Source organism: Opisthocomus hoazin, chromosome 12, assembly GCF_030867145.1.
Source record: "Opisthocomus hoazin isolate bOpiHoa1 chromosome 12, bOpiHoa1.hap1, whole genome shotgun sequence".
Taxonomy (NCBI): Eukaryota; Metazoa; Chordata; class Aves; order Opisthocomiformes; family Opisthocomidae; genus Opisthocomus; species Opisthocomus hoazin.
Genome location: NC_134425.1, coordinates 29,225,413 through 29,250,909, shown reverse-complemented (window position 1 = coordinate 29,250,909; position 25,497 = coordinate 29,225,413). Strand labels below are relative to the sequence as shown.

The 25,497-nt window shown below is 45.2% G+C and overlaps 1 protein-coding gene across 1 annotated transcript; it reads right to left on the bottom strand.

The window, feature by feature from the left end:
- Window positions 1-1,771: 1,771 nt before the first annotated feature.
- On the bottom strand, window positions 1,772-21,023 carry MAJIN (membrane anchored junction protein). The gene is made up of 11 exons (XM_075434118.1): window positions 20,965-21,023; window positions 20,243-20,359; window positions 15,656-15,701; window positions 14,074-14,149; window positions 11,360-11,485; window positions 9,788-9,819; window positions 8,877-8,986; window positions 6,280-6,334; window positions 3,545-3,599; window positions 2,966-3,110; window positions 1,772-2,104 (listed from the first exon to the last, which is right to left on the bottom strand). The coding sequence occupies exons 2-11, from the start codon at window positions 20,341-20,343 to the stop codon at window positions 2,050-2,052; spliced, it is 801 nt and encodes a 266-aa protein (XP_075290233.1). The 5' UTR covers window positions 20,344-20,359; window positions 20,965-21,023; the 3' UTR covers window positions 1,772-2,049.
- Window positions 21,024-25,497: the final 4,474 nt, after the last annotated feature.

The window sequence follows — 25,497 nt, the reverse complement described above, 5'->3', positions numbered from 1 at the left end:
GCTTAGTCCTTGGTGCCTGAGCAGAAAAACAACCAGCCCTAGGCTGCCCAGAAGATGCTTGGCCTCAGGGATGACAGAGCTCCTTCACATGGGACAGTGTCTGATTCTGCAGCAGAGGTAGACATGAATCATGCTCATTTGAAGTAGACCAATTTAACTTCTCTCCTCTCCTTTCCCAGGCTCAGCTTCACCCGAGAGTCCTCTCCTCCTGCTCATTACTGCTGCAGGTCACACTCGGTCCCGTCAGCCAGGCAACGAGGGGTGCAGGGGTCAGGGTCTGTGCACAGTGTTTTCTCACGCTTGGCCTGTGCTCCCGCCTGGCTCCTACGCAAGCTACAGCCCCTGGGGGGGTGGGTTGACCCTGGCTGGCAGTGAGTCCCCACCCAGCTGCTCAGTCCACCCCTCTGTGGAATAGGGGAGAGAATCGGTAGGGCAAAAGTGAGAAAAAACTCATGGGTCGAGATACAGACAGCTTACCAAGTGAAGGATACTCCCTGGGGAAATATTCATAGAATATTTGGCTGAGGTTGGAAGGGACCTCTGGAGGTCATCAGGTCCAAGCCCCTGCTCAAGCAGGGCCACCTACAGCCAGCTGCACAGGACCACGTCCAGACAGCATCTGAGTAACCCCAAGTCGGGAGACTCCAAAGCCTCCCTGGGCAACCTGTGCCAGGGCTCAGCCACCCTCAAAGTCAAAAAGTGTTTTCTGATGTGTGGAGAGTGTACCTTCTGTGTTGCAGTTTGAACCCTCTGCCTCTGGTCCTGCCACTGGGCACCAGTGAGAAGAGCCAGGCTCCATCTCCTCTGCACTCTCCCTCCAGGTATTTGCACACATTGATAAAATGACCCCTGAGCCTTCTCTTCTCCAGACTGAGTAGTCCCAGCTCCCCCAGGGTGAAGGCCCCTTTTTATGCAACTGCAGGTAAGATCAGGAAAGTGGGACATCATCTTCTTGACAAAACCAGTGCTAAAGAAGATCAGCTCATGGATATGAGCCCTTACTTGTTGTCCATCTGGTCAGCTCTTCATCCCTTTCCTGGTCCTCACTACTGTCCATCTCATTGTACGGTCCCCTAGTAGAAGGGACTGAACCCTGGTGCACTTAGCCTTTACCAGGGTTTGTGGGACAGGACTACAGAGAACAGGATAAATGGAACTGGTTTCTCAACTGGCCATTTCTTCTTGGAGGGAAAGCACTGTTTCACTGCTGATGGGAGTCCAGGAATGAATACAGTGGAATGTAGGGTGGGCAATCTGTGGACCAGGGTGGAAACAATGCAAACAGACCATGTGTTGCATCATCTGACTCATTTAGACCATCATCTCACTCTGCCAGACAAGTTACCCCTGAGATGTAGTTAAATGGCCATGTGTTGCTAATGGTAAAGTAACAACCACTCAGCACTATGTGTCAGACCAGCATTGTGCATGTATGTGCTTACGTCTCAGCTCAAGAGGTGGCTGAAGAATGATGGTTTATTACAAATGCACTAGCATGATGGCAAAAAGCTGCCTGAGCATGCCCTAGACACGTCTGAAATACCAACTCCCATTCTCATCCCACTACATATCAAAGGCATAAGTAATTACACAAGTTGTAGTGTATCTAACACAAAATATTTTCACCAGTTAGGACCTTTTTAATCCTGTGAAGCACAGTACAGGAGTCCATCTAATACTAGAAACCTCTACTACTTCTTGGAGGGAAAGAGTGTTTTTTGCCCGGGTAAGACAAATTAAGGTAACACGCAGTTCCAAGTTGATGCTCATTTTATTAGAAACTCACATAATGATTTTTAAATGTAAAATTCCCAATTTATGCCAGTTAAGGATCAAAATCTTAAAGCTTGTTGCTCTCTTTCCAAAAACTCTAGGTTGTGAGGAAAGACATTCTAACCCAACATCTTCAGTATGTTAATTTGAAAATGTAAACAAAACAGAATTTCATTTAAAGCATTTAATAGCTGAGACAAGCAATCTGAAAAGCTGAATTATGAAAGAAACAATACAACCTGACATTCATGCTACAAGTTTACCTTTCCACAACAATCAGTACTTCCAGTTCTTTGCACCAAAAAGATGCTGTAGTGGCGAAAAGATTATGCTGGGGAAACAACAACAACAAAAAGAGCACATCATATTCAAAATACTTCTCCGAGAATTGTAGTAAGAAGGTAATGTCTGTCCACCCAGAAAGACACAACCCCAGGAGAAAAGACTGCAGAGGAAGACTGAAAAAATACAGGAAACGTAAAGAATAACTTGTGCCATAACGGTCTAGTCTCAATCGTTAAAGGGACTGACATATGTTGCCATTGAGAAGGAGTTTAATTTCTTCAAAATTACCACACCTATCAAGCAAACAGTTACTGCCAATGTTAAACTTGTGCTGTGCAGTGAACAGACTACTCTTGCGGGATATAGCTTCGACAGCTTCAGAGCGCTCGTTTAGTTAGCAATGCCCAGCCACTGTTTGCATGGTTACTTTAATTAGGGTTTAAAATGGTGTCTTTAGGAGTCAAAGTTACAAAGGCTACAGTTGCTAAGCGGCCAAATAAAGGTCACACTTCTCTTAATGGGACTGAAGGTCCCACACCTGGGAAGGCCCTGTTAGAAGGGGGTGTGTTAAGTTCCTTAGAAATCTGGCTGGAGGTGGCACTCCTCAGCTGATAAAAGCCTCCTCGTATATGGGCTGTAATTGAGGTCAGTAACCCTCCCATGAGGTTTCTTCCCCAAAGACAGCTCAGAAGAGGAACTTCTCTTGGGAATGTTGCACCTTACCCCAAGACAAAAGGACATCCCTGAGTGTTCCTTTGCCTTGGGAGACTTTGGTTCAACCACAGAAAGAGGTATCCCTTCTTCAAGCTAACATAGAATCACCTGCACTGCCAGAATCAGGCACAGTCTCTGACACAGGCTCGGACATGGCCAAGACTGCATCTGCTCAGAGCTGCAATATTAGTACCTTCTCCAGAACTTTGAGAGACCTCTTCCTTCTGACTCCATGCTTCCTTTGTTTACCATTTGGTCCATTCGCTGCAGCAGCTGCACTGCACCCTCAGCCTGACTGGTTGCTGTGCTTTGTTCAAGGTTAGATTCCACAGGTCCCCCTGTATGAAACAGCAGCAAGAACAAAAACACAGACTTGGTCTCCCCATGCTTGCTGCGTACTCAACGGCAGACCCTGAAACTGAGAGATGGGTCCAGATTCTGACTGATGTGACACCTGGGAGCTTTCAAAGCAATCACAATGCAGACAGATTTGGAGATAGGCTCCCATCTCACAGTCCAGCTCTGAAAGAGCTAGGCAGCCTAGCTCTATAGGTGGGAATTCATTACACAGGATGAGAGTCTCAGCCAAAATCACTGGTGACCTACTGCTTTACGGTGGTTGCAATTCCTAATTTCACATGCTGCAAAATACCATACATTATTTTTAAAGGAAAACTAATACCAATGTAATCCTTGCAGCTTTTGATTTAGTACAATCAATTTGAATGAAACAATCCAGGAACTCCTTACTTACAGAAACTCACTTACTTACAGCTCACGGTAAGGGATGCTGGGTTAAACTCACAGTCAGTTTCTTTTGAGGAACTCTGAAAAGAAAAAGAGCCGAAGAACTCTTACACAACATTAAATTCTGTTGCACTGGAGAGTTTTGTTTGCTTGCTTGGTTTACGAACTAAAAGACAAGGTCTACTCTCTTGTTCTGTGTGTTTTTCTTTTTTCGTGCTACTATGAGGAGTTTCTTCACCAATATATTTCTACCCCTCCCTCCTCATAATATTCACAGGCCTAACAAAGTTGTAATTCATTGAGTAGACTTTAATATAGCAGAAAGTGAAAGAATAGCAGCAGCTATGGCATAGACAGAGATTTTTAAAAACATGAACAGAGGTGCTGTGGGAAATAACAGCTACTGGACAACACAGGCCCCTACACATCAGCCCTGCTAAGAGATAGTCCTAGGAAACAGAGTAACAGGGAAGGGACAAAAGGGAAAAGCACCAGAAGTAAGTGGTGAGCCAGGAATACCTATTAGGAAGGCTATCAGCAATACAAAGGACCACAAACAACAAAATCATCTGGCAAGCTTCTTTAAGAGAGAGTAAAACAACTGTGTCACAGAGAGAAAATAATAGAAGAATAAGTGCAAGAGAAACACCATCAGGGAGTGCATGAAGCTCATATTCACGCAAAATTCCAAACTTTAGATGGTCTGAGCTCTTTCCACTTTAGTCTCAGAGGATTAACCAAGTCAGGAAAACTATCTGCAGTGACAGGCTGAGTGTCCCTCGGTTCTTTCTTTCTTTCTTTCTTTCTTTGACTTCTACTGGTGCACTTGGTAAGTGGAAAGATGCGCAGGCTCGACTCCAGTCATCCTGACGAGACAGCCTACTGTCAAAATCGCAGGCCTGGAAGGCATTTGGATGACAGCTGAACATCCAATGTATTTAACAGCTGTGTGACTGCAGCACTTCCATGCTCCTCCTTCTGAATCAAGTGCCCACATTGTAAAGTCAATCCTACATGTACTAAGTAGACTGATTTCCTTCATGTTTAAAGAGACCCTTCCCTTTTTGAGATGCATTCTAAAACACCAGGTGCATTTGGATCCAAAGTCATACACTGCTGATAAACCGAACAAGAGCCCTGGAGGAGTAATCACAAGAATCCTGAGAAAGTACAGGAGCTATGATACGTTTTTTTCCTAAACCTAATCTTTTTTCTCATCCTGAACACCAAAAGAAACCAAATGGAAAGCAAACCAAATGGAAAGCATGTCACAGAAGCACCTGGCTGTGATCTCCTAAACATGCAAATAAGGGAGAGGTCATCTGGCCATGATTTCATGCCGCACTCCTGATATCTGATCTGGTATTCATAAACACAACAGTTTGCATCTAGACATCCCTCTCAGTACAACAGTGCCCTGACTAATGCAAATTTCAGGTGCGAGTCATGGTGGCACAAACATCTGTTCCGAAGAAGGTTCTTCTCACCTGAACTGGTATTTGCTGGGTTGATGATTCATTCATCATAGTTTCAGTCTACCTGGAAAGAGCTCAGGACAAGTCCTCCCACATTAGTTAACACAATATGAGGTTATGACGATCTCTGCCATCTACCATATTATTTCTCAGGGTCCAACACGCTAACCTGGAGCTCCAGCTTTCAAGGACTCTCATGTTTGGGAAATTCAGCCACTGTACAAGAAACAGAGGCATTCTGGGGACAACAATTATAGCAAAGTGGGGAATAAAAATGCACCTTTCACATTGTATATGTAGTGAATCCCTGCTGGGATTGGCCCTTTGAAACCAGTTCTACACAAGCAAGTAGGCAGCAAGCCCTGGCCATCTGAAGTTTCAAGCAAGCCCACAGATAACATTCGTGTAAAGGGTCAGCCAGCTGTGAAGAGGTCCAAAAGTTTCCTGAAATGGGGGCAGCATTTCACCATGCAGAAACACACAGAAATCCAGGTATTTGATGCAAACATTCATCTCCCAGGGAACCGCTGTTTTATAGTACCAGGCAACTTTCTCTGTGGACAATCTTAAGAGGAATGACCTTGCCTCCTTGGAAAAGACTCTTTCTGAGGAGTTAGGAATGGAAAAAGGCCAGGAAGGTGACAGTGTGACAGGGATTTGAACTAAATTTAGAATGGGTAACAGTAGCCAGGAAAATGGATGAAATGCACTGGAGAACAGGAGTGTCAGAGAAGACCCAAACGGTGTGCCTGACAGCAGCTCTGTCAGAGCAGCCTTCTAGTCTGTGGGCTGAAAGAGACAGAACCTTCCGCTCCTAACAAGGTCTTGGAGAACAGTGGGTTTAGAAAGCAACTTTCAATCACTCTGGAAAACTGGTGTTGTAAATCTCACTTCTGATGGCACAGTGAGAAAAGACACGACACTCCTTCAAGACGATACTGCTGAGGAGTGGCAAGTACGGTGAAGCCAGTGTCAAGGTGCTAGCACCTGCTGTTGGCCCTTCATGGAGTTTTGCACAAAGGGGCATCTGACTGCATCCTTTAGGCTCATTTCTGAGAGGCTAAGCTCACCCCTAGAGCTCATAGATGGACAGTCAGAAAAGCTTGTGTCGTCTCCCTGTAAAACTCACGCCTTGGCTAAGTTTGATGAGCAAGAATCACAAACGCCTCAATGCAGGTGAAAAGGGGAAAAAAAAAATTACCTGAAGGCATTTTTATGCTTGCCACTTTAAGAATCCAGGACTAAACAGATGCTGTTGTCTCTTTCTGAATATTCTGTAGCTTACCGTTTCAAATCCATGCTTTGCTTTACTCGTATGGTGAACACACTCAGCTCCAGCTCTAAAAATAAGTCAAATGAGTAAGCACTGAGTTTACAGTCACAAAAACAAAGCAACCTTGTAAATGGCTACTCCAAGTATTTCACTAGAAATCAGGACTTTAGTACCTCTAGCCAACAAGACAGATACCCTTAATGCATATTTGCACTGATGTTTCAAAGTCTCATTTAAAAAATGAAAGTATGCACTTATCCCACCATTCGGTTTTCTAGTAAAACCAACAAGCAGTTAAAGAGAAAAAAAGCGTTACATGACACGCAAAGAGGGATGAGCAGAGAGTTGAGAAACTTGCAACTCCTGCAAGGTTACTGACACAAAGAGAAGGGCAGGTAGCAAAGAACCACAGAAAGATCTTTAAAGACTCGGTCACGGAGCAGTAAAATGGCAGAGGAAACTCTGCACAGAGAGGTACAAAGTAATGCACAAGGGAAAAAGCAACCCTGGCTCCACACACAAAACAGCACTCTTTGAACTGATGAGTATCTCTGGGGAGTGACACCTGGAGATTCCGATAGCTCAGCACTCAACAGCACCCTCAGAAAACCCAAATCCAAATTCCCCATGAAGAATTATGATTAAAAGAGCTTGTCCAAAAAGATAAAACATCAAGAGGTGGTCCGATTACAGTAGACGAACTCCTTCCCAGGGCAGGGGAGGGAATGCTCAGATGGAATGAGCTCTTCAGTCTAACACAGTAATTGGAAGAAAATGACAGAAGGCTTGAAGTTGATGCCTCACCAATTTAATTTTGAGATCAAGAATATGCTTTAAAATTATTTACTCTTTTAATCTTTTCTGGAATAGCGTAACTTCTGGGGCAAGACACAGGAGTAAGATAGAACTGCCAGACTGGATCATGAAATAGCTCATTCTGACTTTATATTCTATGAATCTAAAACTTACGTCTCAGATGAAAGAGATGAGAAAGGATTCTGCATCCTGGCCTCATTCTTCACTCATTTCCAGCAGTTTTACTGTGACCAGCAACCAATGGGGGGCGCAGGGAAATTAAAGGACTGCATTCAAATGAGCAGGAAAAGAACTGGCTTTAGACGTGTCCCATTATAATCTCTGCAGGGAACACATTTGGGGAATTGGGTAGAATATAAGGCAACAAGAGAGATTATTTGACATGGTCTGTATATCACCACGGAAGGGGAAAGGTCAGCGTAAACACTTCCAGTCACAATGCTGGATCTGGGACTGTCTACCACATACTTGTGAATATTAAGTACGGACAAGAATTTTCTTTTTTTAAAAGCGACACTCCATGACAGAAAGAAGCCTGCTAGACTATAACTAATAATGGGCCTGCCTCTGAAAAGTAGTCAAGAATGAAGCTTGAAGTTAGCCACCATGAGCCAGCATTGTGCCATTGTGCTGAAGGCAGGCAACAACATCCTGAGCTGCATTAGGAAGAGTTTTGCTGGTAGCTTGAGGGAGGTGATTCTTCCTCTCTGCTCAGGGCTGCTGAGGCCAGTCTGTATGCTCTGTCCAGACTGGGCTCCCCAGGACAAGACTGAGACTCACTAGGGGGAACCTAGCAAAGGGCCACAAAGATGATGAAGGGACTTTCGTATGCAGCGAGGCTTTGAGAGCTGGCACTGTTGAGCCTGGATAAGGCTCAGGGGGGATCTTACCAATGTACACCTGATGGCAGGGAAAGAAGAGGGAGCCGGGCTCTCCTCAGCAGCGCCTTCCAGCAGGACAGGAGGCAAACGGCACAAATTGCAAAACATGAAACTAAATCTGAACACAAGAAAAAACTTTTTAACTGCAATTGTGGTCAAGCACTGCAGCCAATTGTCCACAGAAGTTGTGGCGTCTCCACCCCTGGAGTCCACTCAAAACTTGAGGGAACACAGCCTGGGCAACCTGCTCTGGGTGACCCTGCTTGAGCAGGAGCAGTTAAACTTGATGATACCGAAGGTCCCATCCAACCTCAATGATTCTGTGAAATCCAGAGACAGAGATCTGCTTTGGAATCACCATGAGAAGTTTAGTTACCAAACAAACCGACGGGAAAGATGCGTGATAATACTCATGTGCACACAACACACGCAATTCCGCGAGACTTTAAAGCACTTCGAAAACAGCAACGTCAAATGTGTTTTGCTGTCAGCCTGAAGCTGAGAGGCAGCATTCATCAGCTGACCCAAGAGGAACAGGCTGGGAGGCAGCAAGAAAACTGTTCCCAGTTCTTCCCTTGTCATCCCTGGCTCAGGTGCGTAAGCCAGTGCACTGCCTTGTCTAGCTGCTGAGTTCTCATCCTGCTGTGACTCCGCAGAGAATGTTAACACAAAGGAGTTAAATAGGAAGACCTCTAGTTAATGGCACTGGAACCTGAAAGCGTAGGACAACTTTTCTCCAAATACGGGCAATACTGCTTACATTCTGTCACCTAAGGAAGAGAAGGAAGAAGACAAATGGGGCAAAGGATTACATAGGAATGAAATATGAGGAAGGTGCAAGAGACACTAAAAATATTGATATGTGCCCTGGAAGACTATTTTGTAGTCAAGACTATTTTGTAGTGAACTGACCTGTCCATACCCGACTGTTGGCATGAGGTCTCTGCTCCGACTTCCACTCTTCTCTTCTTCACTGTTTCTTCCACTGCAGGACTTTCTGACACTTCGTTTCTTCTCTTGACCTTCAAAACATTGCAAACTTGGTATTGATAAAACATAATCTTGACTTTTTTATTTTAGAACGAAATTCAGAATTAATATACACTCACATTCCTCAAAACTCTTCATGTTTATACAAAGAAAACCAAAAAATTATTCAGGAATAAAAGATCAGCTGCCGTATTCAAACAGAAGACAAGCAGTGAAAGGCCATCCAAAGAATTATGCTCAACAGTTTTAAACAAGAAATGCTGCTTTCCCATCCCATTTGCTCCATCTTCAGAGAAGGGCCTAGCAATGTAATTAGCAGGAATGTACTGCTCACAGAGATACAGAAAATTCTTCTGGGGAATTGGGACAGGACATCTTCATTAATTCACTCCATCTTCAGACACTTACCCGTATTGAAAACAAACTTACCCTGAGCTCTCATTAAACAAAAACTTCCCAAAGAAGCCCAACTTTGTTGTTTATGACACATACAGTACCTAGGGAACTACTTAATTGTTCAGCAATATTGACCTCACAGACTCTCACAGTGAAGAAACCATTGGACAGCTCAGCTCAGACTTGTAGCAAACAAATTTAACTGAAGTCAGCAGGGCTTTCAGGTCCTGAGGCAGGACTTCATTCAAAGTCCGCTGGAATTCACAGGAATATTTCTCTCAACTCTGACAGTTCCAAGTGAGAATTCAGTGCCACTTTACATTGCCTGACTGACACCTAGAAACAGGAGAACTGTAGCATTGCCTATATACATCTTCTGCTTCGCCAGACTATTTAGAATATAAATTTGAAAAACAAAACAAAACCACACAACTTACAAGCTCATCACTGCCCTTGTTTACTTCTTTACCTGTAACAGAGGTATTATAAAATTTGGTGAATATTTGGTGACTGGACTTTCTTTAACCAACTTAAAAGTACATTTTTGCATTGCACCTCACTTTCCGAGAACAAGATAAACTACTTCGAAACCATGCTGGACTTGCATAAGGTATGTTGAAACTGAAAAACTGCAAATACAGCTCTTTCAGACCTATCACAGAATCACAGAATCACAGAATAGTAGGGGTTGGAAGGGACCTCTGTGGGTCATCTAGTCCAACCCCCCTGCCGAAGCAGGGTCACCTACAGCAGGCTGCACAGGACCTTGTCCAGGCGGGTCTTGAATATCTCCAGAGAAGGAGACTCCACAACCTCCCTGGGCAGCCTGGGCCAGGGCTCCGTCACCCTCAGAGGGAAGAAGTTCTTCCTCATGTTCAGACGGAACTTCCTGTGCCTCAGTTTGTGCCCATTGCATCACATGTTGATGGGATGGGGGAAAATACTTTTCCTGAAGAATTCAGTGGAGTTTGCAGAAAAGGAGGAGGAACTGAAAAACTGTTGGCATCACTCTGTGTTTTGGGCACCAGAAGGAAGATGCAAGGACATCTGAAGCATGGCCTCCAGAGAATATTGGCCAGCTAACCTCTGATGTGTGGGATCCATACATATTTTCCTGAAGAAAAATCCCTGCCAACAGGAACTTGAAATGTCAGGGTCTGAAAGTAACAGCACGTTAAGCTGTGCATAATTTTAGAATAGAAACATTGTACAGCTATTGGGGAGGGCAATTAAATACTGGAGCAAGGTGTACAGGGCAGTGAGTGAATTCTCCACATTTAGAAGTTTTTACATCCAAACATGGCATGTTTGATAGGGGATGCTACATGCAAGCACGGCGAGACTAAGAAATGACTATTTGTCCATTTTATGAAGGAGACCAGATTATCTACTAAGCAGTCACAAGAAAAAACAGCAGCTTTTCTCACGAACCAATAAACAGAACAGGAAATAGTAAGAATAAACACTCAGTTTTCACAACAGAGAAGGTTAAATGTAGAGTCCTGCAGAGGTCTCAGCTGGGACCTGAGGCTGTTCAGGCAATTCATAGAAAACCTGGAAAATGAGGCACTAGTGAGATGACCACATTTGCCAGTCATACAAAAGACATTATTACCATTATTACTGTCATTATTTAGAAAAACAAAGGCACTCTTTCTTTAGGAAAATAGAAACAAAGAGTGTGAAGTTCAATGTCAACAAACGCAGTCAAGCACAAGGAAGAAAAACATGCGTTCCACATACGTGTGCTGGCTCCAGCCTAGCTACTGACATTAAAGAATGAAGGTTAGGAGCCACTGGGCATTGTTTCACAAAAATACCAGCTGAAGAGTCAGCAGTATTTGAAAAGGCAAAGAGAGATTCAGGACATTTTAGAAAAGCAATACAGGACAAAAGAGAACACCTTGTTCTGCTCGATTTCAAATTCACAGTACACCCATACTGCATACAGTTTTGCTCCCTCTAATTCACAGATAATTTCCAGAAATTATCCAAACATAGTGACTTACCACAAAATATGTTTTTCTGAAATGAGTTGAGTTCTAGATACATAGTGCAAATGTAGGGATAAGGCACAAGATGGACATTGTCACGTTTGAATCTCATCTTCGATACTCTCTCCCATTTACTCAAATCTGAGAACAAGGATAAGACTTAAGAACACAGCACTAACATTTCAAAGTAGCAGGAGTCCTGACAATGTCTTCTTGTAAAGCTTCAGAAGTCGTACCACACTGCACACGTGTATAAGGGAGCAAATACAATCTGTCGGTATGAACTTTGTGAAAAAACCCTAGTAACACATTACAAGAAGCATTCACCCAGGTGACACTCTCCCATCAGTCACTTGTATTAAGTGTTGTGCTTCCTTCACTGTATTTGGCTTCAGTCCTGACATTCTCCCACAAGAAACAACATGCCATGCTCTTCCAACCCTACAAATAAAACCTCATCAGCTTTCCTAACTAAAAATTAATTATTTCTAAAATCATTATAAAAATTGCAAAGGACGAGGATTCATAGGAGTAGCATCATTACATTTACTTCATAGTTCAAAATGGGAAGAAAAAAGAGAATTGACATGACAACACATGTTCCATCCTGTCAGTGCAGTTCTGACACCTAGGAGCTCATGCGTGCAAGAATGGATGACGCTAGACAGCAGTCTCCTTACATGCCTCTGATCTCAGGAAGAAACAGGTAAAATGAGTATTTGCTATCAGAAGCTAACATCCTGAGGACTGGAGAGGGAGCTCAATATTTGTCTAGGTGAAATACTGACACAATCAGTTTCTTTAAGGGATGAAATTGCTCTTTTGAGTTTGGCTTCAAGGACTTCCACAGCACAACTAAGAGTTCTGCTACAGCCCAACACACAGACTGCATGACAACTCATCATGCCAGACCTCTAAGCCTGCAGTTCTCATCAGGGCCTAGTGCTGACTGAGCATGTGGATGCACTTCCAAGTTCTAGAAATACAACTCTCTGAATCAAACACTCCTCAAGCACACAGGCAAAAACAGCTGAGTTTTAAAGAAGCAAACCAACAATGAGGCTTCATTTGTCTGGATGATTCCTCTCTGCCAATGTTCTTGGCTACTTTCTTTTCCTTGCAGTAACATGAATAAGTTGCTATCATACGTACCTGCTTCTGACAGAGAAACAGGATGACCTTGTTCTTGCCTGCTATTACAAGGTTTGGCAATAAGGCAGTCTTCCAAGACAGGAAGGGAATGCATTGGAGGCAGAAACACGTGGGTATTCCTTACTCCCTGGCACCCAGAACCACAGCAGTTGATGCCAGAGGGCCTGATCTGATTCACAAATTGACACACCTTAGGTCTGAAAAGGCTTCTCATTCAACCAACTTGCTTTTCTCTTCAATGAGAGCCTCAGCAGAGTAACTTCTTCTTAACCCTTTATACTACAGCAACTACAACAGTAACATTAATTAACAGTTACCATTTCTTTCATTTCATTATTGTGAATTCAAAATAATAAGATGCAGAACATGCAGCAGACACTGCTAAATTCTGTCCAGTTGCACAAGCAAGAAGAAAGACATGAAGGCTAGCTGGGCCCTTGGTGCACTCTGATGAAAAAACATCTAGGAGGAGCCTGTAGTAAAGCTGCTGGCCAGAACAATACAATCCCAAATGCCTCAGCACTTACAACCAGAAGTGAAATCTCCAGGAAACTATACTCAACAAAACCTGCACGTACAAATATTCAAATATTAGCTTCTATATGCCTGTGCTGTGCAATGGCACAAAGCTTTTACAGTGCTTTCTCTTGATAGCAGGCCAGACTGACGGCAGCTAGATGCCCCTGTAAACTTCAGGGAAGAACGAACAAACCTGGTGACTGGTCCCAAAGGAGCAAGGAGGATGAGCAAAATAATGAGAATACAGGGTGGAGGACCTTTGTTTCACTTTTATTGCTAGACTTCAAAGGCTACATTGAAGAGGTGACCAGGATAACTGCACGGCAATCCTGCAGGCTTTATGCATTCAAAAGCCTATCTAGTCTTCCAGCTATCTCAGCTCAACCACTTCTCCTCATAAAACTCACTCTGCATGGTGCTTTTTGCTTCGGTCAGCCATCTATGTGGGTGCATAAGCATATACTCACATTTGCTCCCACCCAAGAAACTATTTTTATACTCAACATCCCTTTAGGCAACATAAGATTTCATGGGAACACTATGCTGTTCTCCCAAGTTCAAGCTCAAACTTCTTCCTCTACAGACTGAAGACAGCTTTGCAGGTACAATCTATCCCCAGAGGCTCATGGATGTGATTTAATCCTAATGTATATTACAACAAAACTACTGCAGTCTTCTCTACTAGTGGACCAACGTTGATGAGGCTGTAAGGAGCATTTTACATTTTATTAAGTTTTTGAAACGATGCACTAGTTTTGCTTGCAATCGCATTAGGTGGGCTTCCTGTGACATATATACATCTTCATTTGCTCTGGCTAAATCTCATTTGGAACACAGGAGTGTTCATCTGAAAACACTGCAAAGCATCACATCAGTTCTGTCTCTGGGGATGGCAACAATTGAGGAGGATCTTCAGCTAATGTAAAACTGCAAAGTTCAAAGGAGTCTTACTCCAGCTAAAGATCTGCATGCTACTAGATATGAATGTCAAATTAAGCAATGCCGAGCAGATACAAGTCATTGAATCTTTGCTTTTACGAGTAGGAAAGAAAGGATACATGGAAATATAGTGAAGCGGTCTGTAGAAAACGGATGTAAATCATCGAGATTTCCAAGGACTACTCGAATCGCTTCCTGGAGAGGCCAGAAAAAGAAAGGAACGAAGAATATTAACAACAGAGCCACAATTCCACTGTCAAGTACAGTTTCAAGGCTTGGGAAAAAATTAAAATTTCTTTATAGTCTGCTTGAATCATGGGAGAGCAGGTTGTAGATATTTTGCTTTTCCTGCTCCCCTTCTTTGCCCCACTCCCTCCCATCACCTTGGAGTATACTGCACTAACAGACTCATAGCAATTTAAGTGAATGAATATCTTAATCTTGAATTAACACTGAAGCATTACTATGGAGAGTGGAGGTGGGCTTTTAAATTTAAGACCTTTTAAATGTGGTCTTCGACCAGGGCTTTGGCACGGGACTGCCAGCTTCAGCAGCGCGGCTGGAGCCAGGCTGCTGCCCAGGAGGGACAGATTTTTACAAGCAGGTTTTCTCTCCATCAGCAAAGCTTTTGGAGAAGCAGGTTATTTGGGAATATTTGAAACCTTTGGCTCGCTGATTATTTTACACAGCCGAACTTGGTTGGGAACTCTCATCTTCTGTAAAATACTATGGTTTTATTTCAGTGTAAGTAGTCTCCTTTTCGCCAGCAAAACACATAGTATTGACCCAATTCAAAAAGAAACATATTATTTTTCTGAATATTGACCCAATTCAGTTACAAAGGAACTGTAATTCAGCCTGAACAAACTCCTGCTTTACAAATGTGAAATTTTTTTCTAGTAACACTTTCCAATATTTTCAAAAGTGAAAAATCAGTTAACCAATAATTTTCCACATCAATTAAAATCAGCACATTTTCTTCAATAATATTTATAATGCTACTACTGTACTCTCAAGATTTTTTTAAATTAAGTAACAGGAGCATTTCTAAGCAGACAATATATTTGCTTCATTTCCTCAGGAACGGCAGGGGCTTTCTTCTGTCTCAGGAAGAAGATGGCAACAACAGAACTCATCGGCTGCCCCCAAGCTTAGTCACAAACTAATGGTATCATTAAAAGAATGTCACTGGTTCCACTGCCTCTGCAGTTACGAGGAAAGTATGAGAAACTGAGCGTTAGATTAGCCTCTGTCAAGCCAGCTCACCAGTACTGGCACAGCTCCTGAAAAAACAGGAGTGTTTGAGAGCTGGTCAAGCCTCAGAACTTAAAAGCAGTGGACAGGTCTGGGGTTGAGACCGAAACCATGGGAAAGTGCTACTGCAGAATGCATCTGAACACGACTCAGAAAGGAACAGGGTGCAACTAGCTCGACAAATAGCAGTTTTCATTTGTCCAATTTTAACAGTCAGCTTCGTTGAAATATTTCATATAAAAGCATTACTCTTCTATGCCAATGCTGCCTGGTGATGACATTTCTCATTTACCTCATTTTTTTCATCCTCATATGCTACAGAGAAATTCCCCATTACTCGCACTTGAAATGTCGTATTTGACAAAATGTCCTCAGTCCCATAATGAACAAAAGATTTGCTCAGCCCAACATTCAGCTAAGGTCCTGTGGACCTGCTTCATCTCCTACCTCTAACTCCTTGACAGCACTTTCAGCATTGTCGAGACCAGGAGTGCTGTGAAACAGAGAGAGTTAGTCCCACCTAAATCAAACAGCAGTGGAGCTACATTCATTGGAAGCATTTAAACAACAACAAAATATCAAAAACCAGGACACCACTGCACAGAGAAAATACTTAGCAGGCAGATGAATTCCTAATTGATTGTTCTTACAAAACACCCATTATGCCACAGGGACTGTTTATTGTGAATTTTCTGCCCATTTGTATTTTGTGTGTCTGAGAATATAACGGATGAGAGATCAGATCTTTTCAGTCGATCCTCAGTAACCTTTAGGAGTGTTTTTTTGACAAGGTGCCCACAAACCAGCACCTCTGTCTTCCAGCCTATCACGATGCCATTCTGCTCAAGGTTCTCTCCTTGCTTGATATGGAACAAGTTAATGAAAGGAATTACATAGTGTGCCACAGCAGAAGGGCAGATACTACCCACCCAAGACTTACGCTGTGGTCGTGAAGTCTTCATGAATCATCAGGCGAACAAAAGTACAATTTGGGAAGTGATGTTGCCATGGTGATGAGGAAACAAGGGCGGAAAAAATGGAAGAAAGCAATACACCACCCAGGGTTTCATGACAAGGATGTCAGACCTGCTATCTGACGGAGGGGGATTCCTTAGTAGGGGGGGAGCAAGGTGTTTGGGGAGGAAGGGGGTGATTGTTTTCTTTCAAGCCTGGAGTGTAGAGATGCAAAAATTGAGTCATATTTGATTCTTAACAGAAGGGAAAAAGCTTCATTGTTAGCTGGTTTGCCCTGGGAATTCAGGAGACCTTCCATGAAGGTGATCTCGCTCTAGCAAAACCCTGCACGCACGCGTAGATAATCAGCTCTACGATCAGCTGGGATCAGCTCTTGCAACTCTTCTAACGTGCTTTTGGGAACCTGTCCTCAGATCGGTCACCATCTTACTATAAGCAAAGGACTTTCACATCCCAAATCCGCAGGCTGATGGACAGCATTGCTTTGGGCGTGTGTTAGAGACTGATTATAAAGAAGATTGATTGTGACTGCAAAATAGAATAAAATCATAGAACTAGAACATAAATTCAATTGTATGAACACAGGTGTGTTAAGAAACCACGGAATGCTGCTCTCAATTGACCCCTGTACAGCCCTTACCATGGTTGGGTTAGAAACCATTTTCTAAAGACAGATGAATTTTGTGATCTCAAAATGGACCAATAGACAATAAGGTCAACATGAGAATGGGACTAGCCATGGATGAAAAATCAAGAACTTTCTGCCAGCTAAGAAGAAAAAAGAATTGAGAAACTGATGGAAATTTCTAGGTGGACTTTGGTGGTCATGTAAGCATAACTGAAGGGTATATAATGTGTGATGATTTTGTTTGGAGCTGCCACTCACTGAGGTGATGGTCCAACTCTGAGTTGTGAATAAAGCTATACTTAGTGTAACCCACTTATGTGAGAGTAAAATCTTTAACAGCGTGAGGCTATGCATGCACTTACAACTCAATCCTTTACTCTCTCTCTCACGACCTGGGAGTGAATCCAGATGCTTCGAACAAGTATCCCTATTCACCACAACCATGACACGATGCGGAAGCGGTTCACAAGTTTCACTGTAAAAGCAGTTGCTTTTTCTATGTTTGACCATGTTAATGTGAAGACTGACTTGATGAGCTCACTACCTATTCCAGAAGTTATTATGAAACTCAAAAGGTGCTGCAAAAGTCTCGTATCCTGTTCCCTCAAGTATAACGATGAACTGCAAGAACTAGTACTGCCATACACACAAACCAAGAGACATGCAGGCGCAATGACAGACTGCCAAACTCAAAGAAATAGAGTGCTCTCTCCACCATCAGGAGATCAAACACCAGCAGACTGTTCAGAAACGTACACACACCACTGGCAGTGCCTTCCAGAGGAATTACGCTGAGGGAAAGAGCTGAGTCACAGACAAGAGCAACATTTCAATGATCTTCCGAACTCTACATGACACCACAAGGCAGACAACACACCTTCCTCTCCAAATTCAACACAGAGAACAAAACAAGGAGGAAGGTTAATCCTCCTGGATCTGACACTATTCCAGCAAAATGCTAATAAGCAAAGCTAAAGAAACAATTGTGTTTTAATTCATCCCAAAGTAAAGTCAAGGAACAGATTTTTAAATAGACAGCCTACTTCTACAAAGGAAAAAGGAGACGAGTGTGGCACAAGATTTCATGTAGCTTCAGGTCTGGAGACAGCCAAATTAGCATGATGTTCACAGCCCGTTCTCTTCAATCCTCCTGCAGCTTACAACAGTCACTTCCAGAGTAAACCCAGGCTCTGTCAATGTCTGTGCACATCTGTTTGCAAAAGGAAATCCACTCACTCATAAAACCACTCTATAGGCAGGTGCTTAAGTCATTGCCTATAGCATTTTAGCCCTGCTGCAACCTCATTGGCATGAAAACAGGGTTTTCAGGATGCCACAATGCTGTTCTGTTTTTCTGATCCAGGGATACTTGCTGACTCAAAACGATCTCAGTCTTCGTTTCTGCAGGTTTGCCACCATCTGAAAAGAGATTTAACCTGAACAGTCTATCAGACTTTCCAAAAGCCTGTAGCACACCCTGATCACAGCCTTGAAGGATGGACACAGGGAGCCAGACTATGCTAAGCCACTGCTTTAGGGTTTTTTTTACTAATATTTATGAATACTGTCACTATTAATTATTTATCAGAGGCTGAGACAGCAACAGGTCATAAACTTTCAGACCAAGTTTCAGCTCTACAGAACACTCCTTCAGGACACAATCTATAAGCACCTGCTTTGGAACACTATCCTTAAGCCTGAGCAGCTCCAGCTCCTTTTGTCAGAATAGCTCAAACTTCTGGGATTATTACAGCCCACAACCCACGGAATTCCGAGTCCCCTCTCAAATAAAAAGCTCCAGAGCTCCTTGAGCGAGCTGGTCAAGATTTTGCCCACTCACAAAGGTACTTGCCCATCATTCTCTGTGTGTCTGACCAGCAGACACAAGCAGACCCCTCCAGGGCAATACACTTGGGGAAAGTCTTTTTTTCTGCTCTAAAATTCATCCTCTTTACTTGTTTGGCATCTTCCCCATCTGACCAGACTACCCAGCACCCTGTGCTTTAGTTACTTTGCTGGCTACTAACTTGAACTTCCTATTTGAGGCTTACCACACCACTGTTACCTCCCACAATCGTCCTCTTCATTGCCCCCTGTACACACAAAGGCTGTTTTCCTTTTTCTTCCTTCTGTGCCTGCAGTACCATAGACTAAAATACTCTCCCTTCACTATCATTTCTCAGGCTTGCCACTACAGTGCCTTCTAGAAACTGAGAGAAGCAGTTATCCTAAAAGTCCTGCTCAGCCCCTCTGCCTGCAGGAGATGTATGCTGCTGTTGTTTCAGAACAACAGGACAGGTTTGTCACAAACACATCTGAAATAGGAGTGGTAGCGGAAAGGGAGCCTTGAGAGAAAAAACCCCAAAGCACAACAAACATCTACCGCCAGCAGCCAGTGAGAGCTTCCAAAGACTCCTTCTACATCCACACCTGAGTGTCAGCTTGCAAGGCGAGTGTAAGCCACATTGCTAACATCAGACCACCCAAGAAATAAGTACCTACATTGAGTACAAAGCTCCAAGGCAGTGCTGATTCTGACTGGGATAGAGTCAATTGCCTCCACAGTAGCTCGGATAGGGCTATGTTTTGAATTTGTGCTGAAAACAGTGTTGGTAACACAGGGTTGTTTTAGTTACTGCTGAGCAGTGCTTACACGGCCTCACAGCCTTTTCTGCTGCTCACACCATCCCACCAGGCAAGCAGGCTGGGGCTGCACGAGAAGTTGGGAGGGGACAAGGCTGAGACAGCTGAACCCAACTGACCAAAGGGACATGCCAGACAACAGGACATCATGCTCAGCAACAAAACTAGGGGCAGAAGAAGTAAGGGGGGACGCTCAACGTTATGGTGTTGGTCTTCCCAAGTAACTGTTCGGTGTGATGGAGCCCTGCTTTCCTGGAGATTAAACATCTGCCTGCCGATGGGAAGCAGTGAATGAATTCCTGATTTTGCTTTGCTTGAACACACACAGCTTTTGCTTTACTTATTAAACTGTCTTTACCTCAAAGTAAGTTTTCTTACTTTTACCCTTCCAATTCTCTCCCTCATCCCGCTGCAGGGCAGTGAGTGAGCAGCCATGTGGGGCTTAGCTGCTGGCTGGGGTTAAACCACTACAAAGGCTCTAAAGCTTCTCAGTTAAACACTTAAAAAGTTTCAAAATACTATCAGTAAAAACAGCCTCTTTTTTCAGTGAAGCACAAAATTCACACATGGTAGTGAAACAGAAGCATTTTTTACAGCTCAGATTACTCTCTCAGGCCAATGCTCAGCCTGAGCAAGTGCAATAGCAACTTTTAAGTGACCACTTTCACGGCCAGGGAATGAAGGCAGGAAATGAGGAGCCCCCAAGATCTGAGTTTAGGGTCTCATTAACTCACTGCTACAGGCAGTCATCAAACTGCAGGCTGGCTTTGCAGCTTTAACATGCTTACCTGTTGAAGTTGCCATACCGGATTTTAAATTTGTACACAAGCCTGCCTGCATGAAGAAACCTTGTTTCAGGCAATGGATAGGTAAATGGTTTCAACGACATCGTCCTTTCTGCCAGCCTAGGGAAGCAGGACAGTCAAAGGTAAATGACTGAAACCCTTCACCACATCTCACTCTGTCACACAAGAAGAAAAGTTTACAAGCATTTTTTTTCTCTGGAGGCCGCTTGCAAAGAGAACACATTTCCTACCAGTATCTCTGCAAGTCAGAAAACAGACGATTCAAGTGTCCATTCCAATAAAACGGGCTATTTTTGAGAAGGATTCGAGGACAGACTTGAAGCTGATGGCCACCCGGCCTCCAGCTGCGCTGCTCTGGGAACGGCACTGCCAGCGGCCCTGACGCTGCGCAGGCCTCTCGCCCCGGGGGCTGCCAAGAAAGTTCGGGCAGGGCCGCGCCGCAGCCGGTGACCGCCCCGGGCTGTGAGGGTCACCCCCGGCTGCTGTTGCTCCCTGCCGCTCCTGCGGGTGTAGCCAGGCGGAACTCGTTTCTCTCCACACCCGCACGTCTCCCCGGTACCCAGGGCCTCCGCTGAACAGCCACCAGCGGGAGGCGTCCCCTGCTGCCCCAGCAGCCCCGGGGCTGGCGACCAGCGGGCAGCCCACCGCTCCACGGAAGAAAACGAACTCCCGCCACGGCCACCCGCCCCTCCGCTCGCCCCTACCTCAGGCGGAGCCGAGGCGGGGCTGCGGCCGGAGCGGGGCCGGACTGACCCAGAGCCGAGCGGAGCGCAAGCCGCACGAGCGGCCTCGGCAGAGCGCCGCGCCCCCCAGCGGCGCGGAGGCCCGCGCGCCGCCCCGCCGCCAAGGGAGGGGTCGGTGTCCACCGGGGGCGGTGGATCCCGGCGGCGGAGCCCTAGCGGGGGCGGCTGCGGGCGAGGCCGGGCTCTCCGCGGGTGCTCGCGGGGACGAGGGGCTGGCGGGCAGGACTGCGCTGACCGATGTGGGTTGGCAGCTCTGCGTACCCGCGTCCTTCCAGAGGGCGCAGCTCTGCCGCCGGTTTAGGGGAAACTCCCCGGCTGGCAGGTTCGTGCCTTGAGCTGATCGGGTGGGTCAGAGCGCGACCGAGCCCCGGCTGCGTGCACCGGGACGTGGCCAGACTCTGACCGCCGGGGACAGGTGATAGAGGGGATTGTAAGAAATGTGAAACTATAACAAAAAGCCTTAATATTTTCTAGTTTTTAGTAGTCTTTAGTACTGTAACTTGTATTCCTGCATGCACAGTGATCTAACGATGTAACTGTTACACTAATCCCTGTTTTCTCATTAAGGAATGTAGTGGAAGGACATGGGCACAAGCTATCACTTAGTCGTTAGACAAAATAATGAAGTGAAACAAAAGTGGTCTTGGTTCTCAGCAAATAATTGGGATAATTGTGGGATAAAAGAGACTCCTAAATAACTCTACTCCAGACAGCTCGGCCTTGGGAAGGCAAATGCGCCAAGCTCCAGAGATCAGGAGGCACCAAGAGAGCAACAAGAGCGGAGCAAAACACCCTGAAGGACATGATCTACGTGATCCTGGAATTGAGTCTGCGCAGAAACAAATGTCAATCAGTGAACAGCGTGATGAAGAGGATGGGCTTTCATCTTGGGACCCCTGAAGACCACCCAAAGATGCTAACAGACATGCGTGAAAGATATTTACATATGCTAATTAGTTCCTAGAAATATAATGACTATTTACATGTGTGATTGTATTTAACCTGAAGCAACAGGGTGTTGCGCGCACGTTTGGAGGAGAAATCCCCCGTGTGCCCGGCGCCGCAATGAAGAATCCCTGCTGAGCAGCGTGCGTTGTACTGTTAGGTTTTTTCCTACCGGATCTTCGAATCAATTTGGCACCCCAGATGGGACTCTCTCTGTTCGGCTGCGGGACCCAGTAAGAAGAGGACCCCCTTGGGCCCTCGGGAGCCTTTTGCTGAAGGGGCTCCTCGCCTTGTCTGGATCACCGCGGGAACAGACAAGGACCATCCGTCAGTAAAGGTGTTCTTTTACTACTTTTTACTAAGCAACGGGGTTCGAGTCCCCTAAGTCGTAATTTGATTACGCAGGGAGAGTATATTGGGCTGCCAGTGCCTTAGAGGTATATAGGGGTTCAAGTCCCCACTGTAGGGGTTTGAGTCCCCACTGGACACGGTCTTGACTGATACATGGATCATTGTTCTGGAAATTGCCTACGGTTCTGGCAATCAGTTCGGATTGCAGTAACTCCGGGTTAAAATTGTGTGACTGTGTGTGAGGCCTCTGTGTGAATGAGACATAGAAACAAGGGTGAGTGTGGAGTTTTGACCTGCGGTTCTGTTCTCTCGCGAGGGAAGCAGCCGGTAAAGAACGAAGTGTAAGAAAACAGTGAATGTTTATTTTAAAGTAATTATCCCATTGTTGTTATCGACGGAATACTACTAGTGATAATTATAATAGTTGTTTTTGTTATAAGTGTATAACGTTCTGGTGTAAAATCGCGGTTCAGTAACTATTTCTCTTAGCTTAAAGTATAGAATTTTGGTTAAGTAATTAGAGCTATCGGCGTTAGAAGGATTTGTTTAGGTTTGTTTGTTAGGGTTTGCTGTACATTGATTGGGGAACAAAGAGGTGGACGTGCTGCATAATGGGAACTTCACAGAGCAAAGAGATTCTGAAGAAGAGCCCCTTGGGCTGTATTTTGCAACACTGGAAGGAGATAGCGGGACCCCCGGGAGGTAGTGTGAATAAAAGGACGTTAGTTAAGTATTCTAATCAATGGTGGCCGTTATACAAGTTAGATGATGAGGCAAAGTGGCCTGAGAATGGCACCCTGGATTATAATACTTTGCTACAGCTAATGTTGTTCTTGAGAAGAGAAGGAAAATGGGATGAGGTCTCGTATGCCGATATGTTTTTCACTTTGCGAAATCACCCCGAGTGGCAAAAAGAAAGTGGTATAAATCTAGCCCCGCAGGATCCCCTTGTGTTGGCATTGGAAAGGGACAGAAAGAACGAGCTGGGAAAACTTAAGCGGTGTTGTTCTGCGTGCAGCATAGGGCAAAGGTGTCTAAACGTGTCTAAACGTGTCTGGCGTGCACGTTTGGAGGAGAAATCCCCCGTGTGCCCGGCACCGCAATGAAGAATCCCTGCTGAGCAGTATACGTTGTACTGTTAGGTTTTCCTGCCGGATCTTCGAATCACAGGGAATGGCCTCTGCGGTGCCTATGATGAAGGCTGCCCCGTGGGGATGCTGGGGGTCTCCTGGTCCAACCAGAGATGCCTCCGTGAGGGCACCTGTGGCAGGGACTCCCACCAGTGCACTTCAGGCAGGGACGGGACAGTTCGAGAGTGAACTTTCTGACCAAGGGGGACCTCATTTCAGACACCCCAGCGATGCTTGCTCAGCAGCACATTGCTGCATTGTTCATGCAACAGGACTCTGGGCAAGTCCCCAGGGATGCTGGGCACTGGCCCCAGCTGCAGGTGGGAAGGGTGGGCATGGTGTGGCACAAAGTGCCCTGTGCGTCCTAGCACAGCAACTGCTTTCCAGCCCTGGCACAGGCATGGGAGGGTGCAGAGGGGCAGGCCATGCCAGCAGTGGGTGCTGGAGGTGGCCAGGCTGTGCTGCAGAGGTGGCACTGCAGCTGTGGGGAGACTCCAGGAGATGTCTGACCTGCCACGAGGGAGGCTAGGCTCGATCTTCTGCCACTACAGCAGCTCCTTTTCTGCCCTTTCTGCCCCACAGAGCTCCCTGCTGCACCTCGGTTCTGGGTCACCCTGGGCTGACACCTCCCTCTGCTCCAGCTCCCCATGGCCATGTGCTGTGCTGCACCAGCTACTGCTGCTGCTGCTGCACTTCAGCGGCAGCTGCATTTGGGGGCTTGGAATGCTTTGGGTTCCAATGTGAGCCCAAAGCATCAGAGGAGTTGGCCTTTACCTTGTAGCAGGTCTTGCAACTGCTTTCAAAGGGGTCTGGGCTCGGCCGAGCCCTCTCAAGTCGACGTTAACTCTGGTGCCTAATGACAGTCCCTTGACAGTGGACCTGGTAGCTCATCCCTTCCTCTCCCAAATCACAATGATGTCAGGTTTGTCTTTTCTTTGTTACGCACCTTTCATGCAAAGATTCCCGGAGACTCTTTCATTCCTCCGCTACACAACAAGTGTGATTCCTGGAGGGCCACAGAAAGACAAGCAGCAGTGTTAGTCTCATCTGGGGTTTTTGAGCGGAAACTCCTTCTTAGAGAGCTGTCTTGAGCCTTTCTGGCAGCAACATTGTACTTCTAAAACAGATACAACTGATCCGATGATCAGCAACCCAGCTGAACAATGATCAAAATAAAGCTACTTTTTATCCCACAAAAGCCTAACAGTGACACTTGTAGGAAAAAACAGTGTCCCAGTTAGTTCTCCTGTGCCAACTACAAACACAGATTTTGGTATAAAAGAAGAGGCTTTCTAATTAACTAAATAAAAACCTAAACACACAGCAAAAGCAGACGCTAATCTGCCTCCTTGGGGCATGACAGTCAGAATTTCCCTTGATATGCTCTATAAAGGACATCCTTTCCATTAAAATGAGGAGCTATTCCATGTTGAACCATCAGGCAGTCAGTGCTCAATGGCTTCTGACTGGCAGCCCAACCTGGGGAGCCTGGCTCAGACAAGCGCTTGCACCACTTTGGTGCTTCTCGGGAGCATCTGGACTCCTCAGGAAACATCTATAGATCCCAAACATTGTTCTCACAAAAAAAAAAAAAAAAAAAAAAAAAAAGAAAGAAAGAAAAAAAAAAAAAGATGGTGTTCATGTCAATCTACAGGGAATGAGGTGGTCTTAAGCTTCTGGAATAACAATTTGCATTTTATTGTCCAGAAAATCAGTCTCTACTGGTCGGGAGAGAGAGTCGGTTAACATGGAGCCTCTGCCCTGCTGAGACCCCCACCTGCAGCACTGTGTCCAGTTTGGGGGTCCCAATACACACTGAAGTGCGACCTGAAGTCAGAGCACAAATCTTGAGAAAAACGGGGGAGCAGGGGAGCAAGCCCATCCCAGCCCCCCGGGAGCCCCGATGTAGGAGTGGGAACTCGGAAAACGGCAGTAACTATACCATCCCAATGTGGGTACGATCGTTCTCCTTTATTAGTCAGCAAACCAGGGTTTATGTAGCAAAGCAATAACAGCATCTGATTGGTTAGATACCCTTAACCATATATAGGCAAAACTGCTATAACTC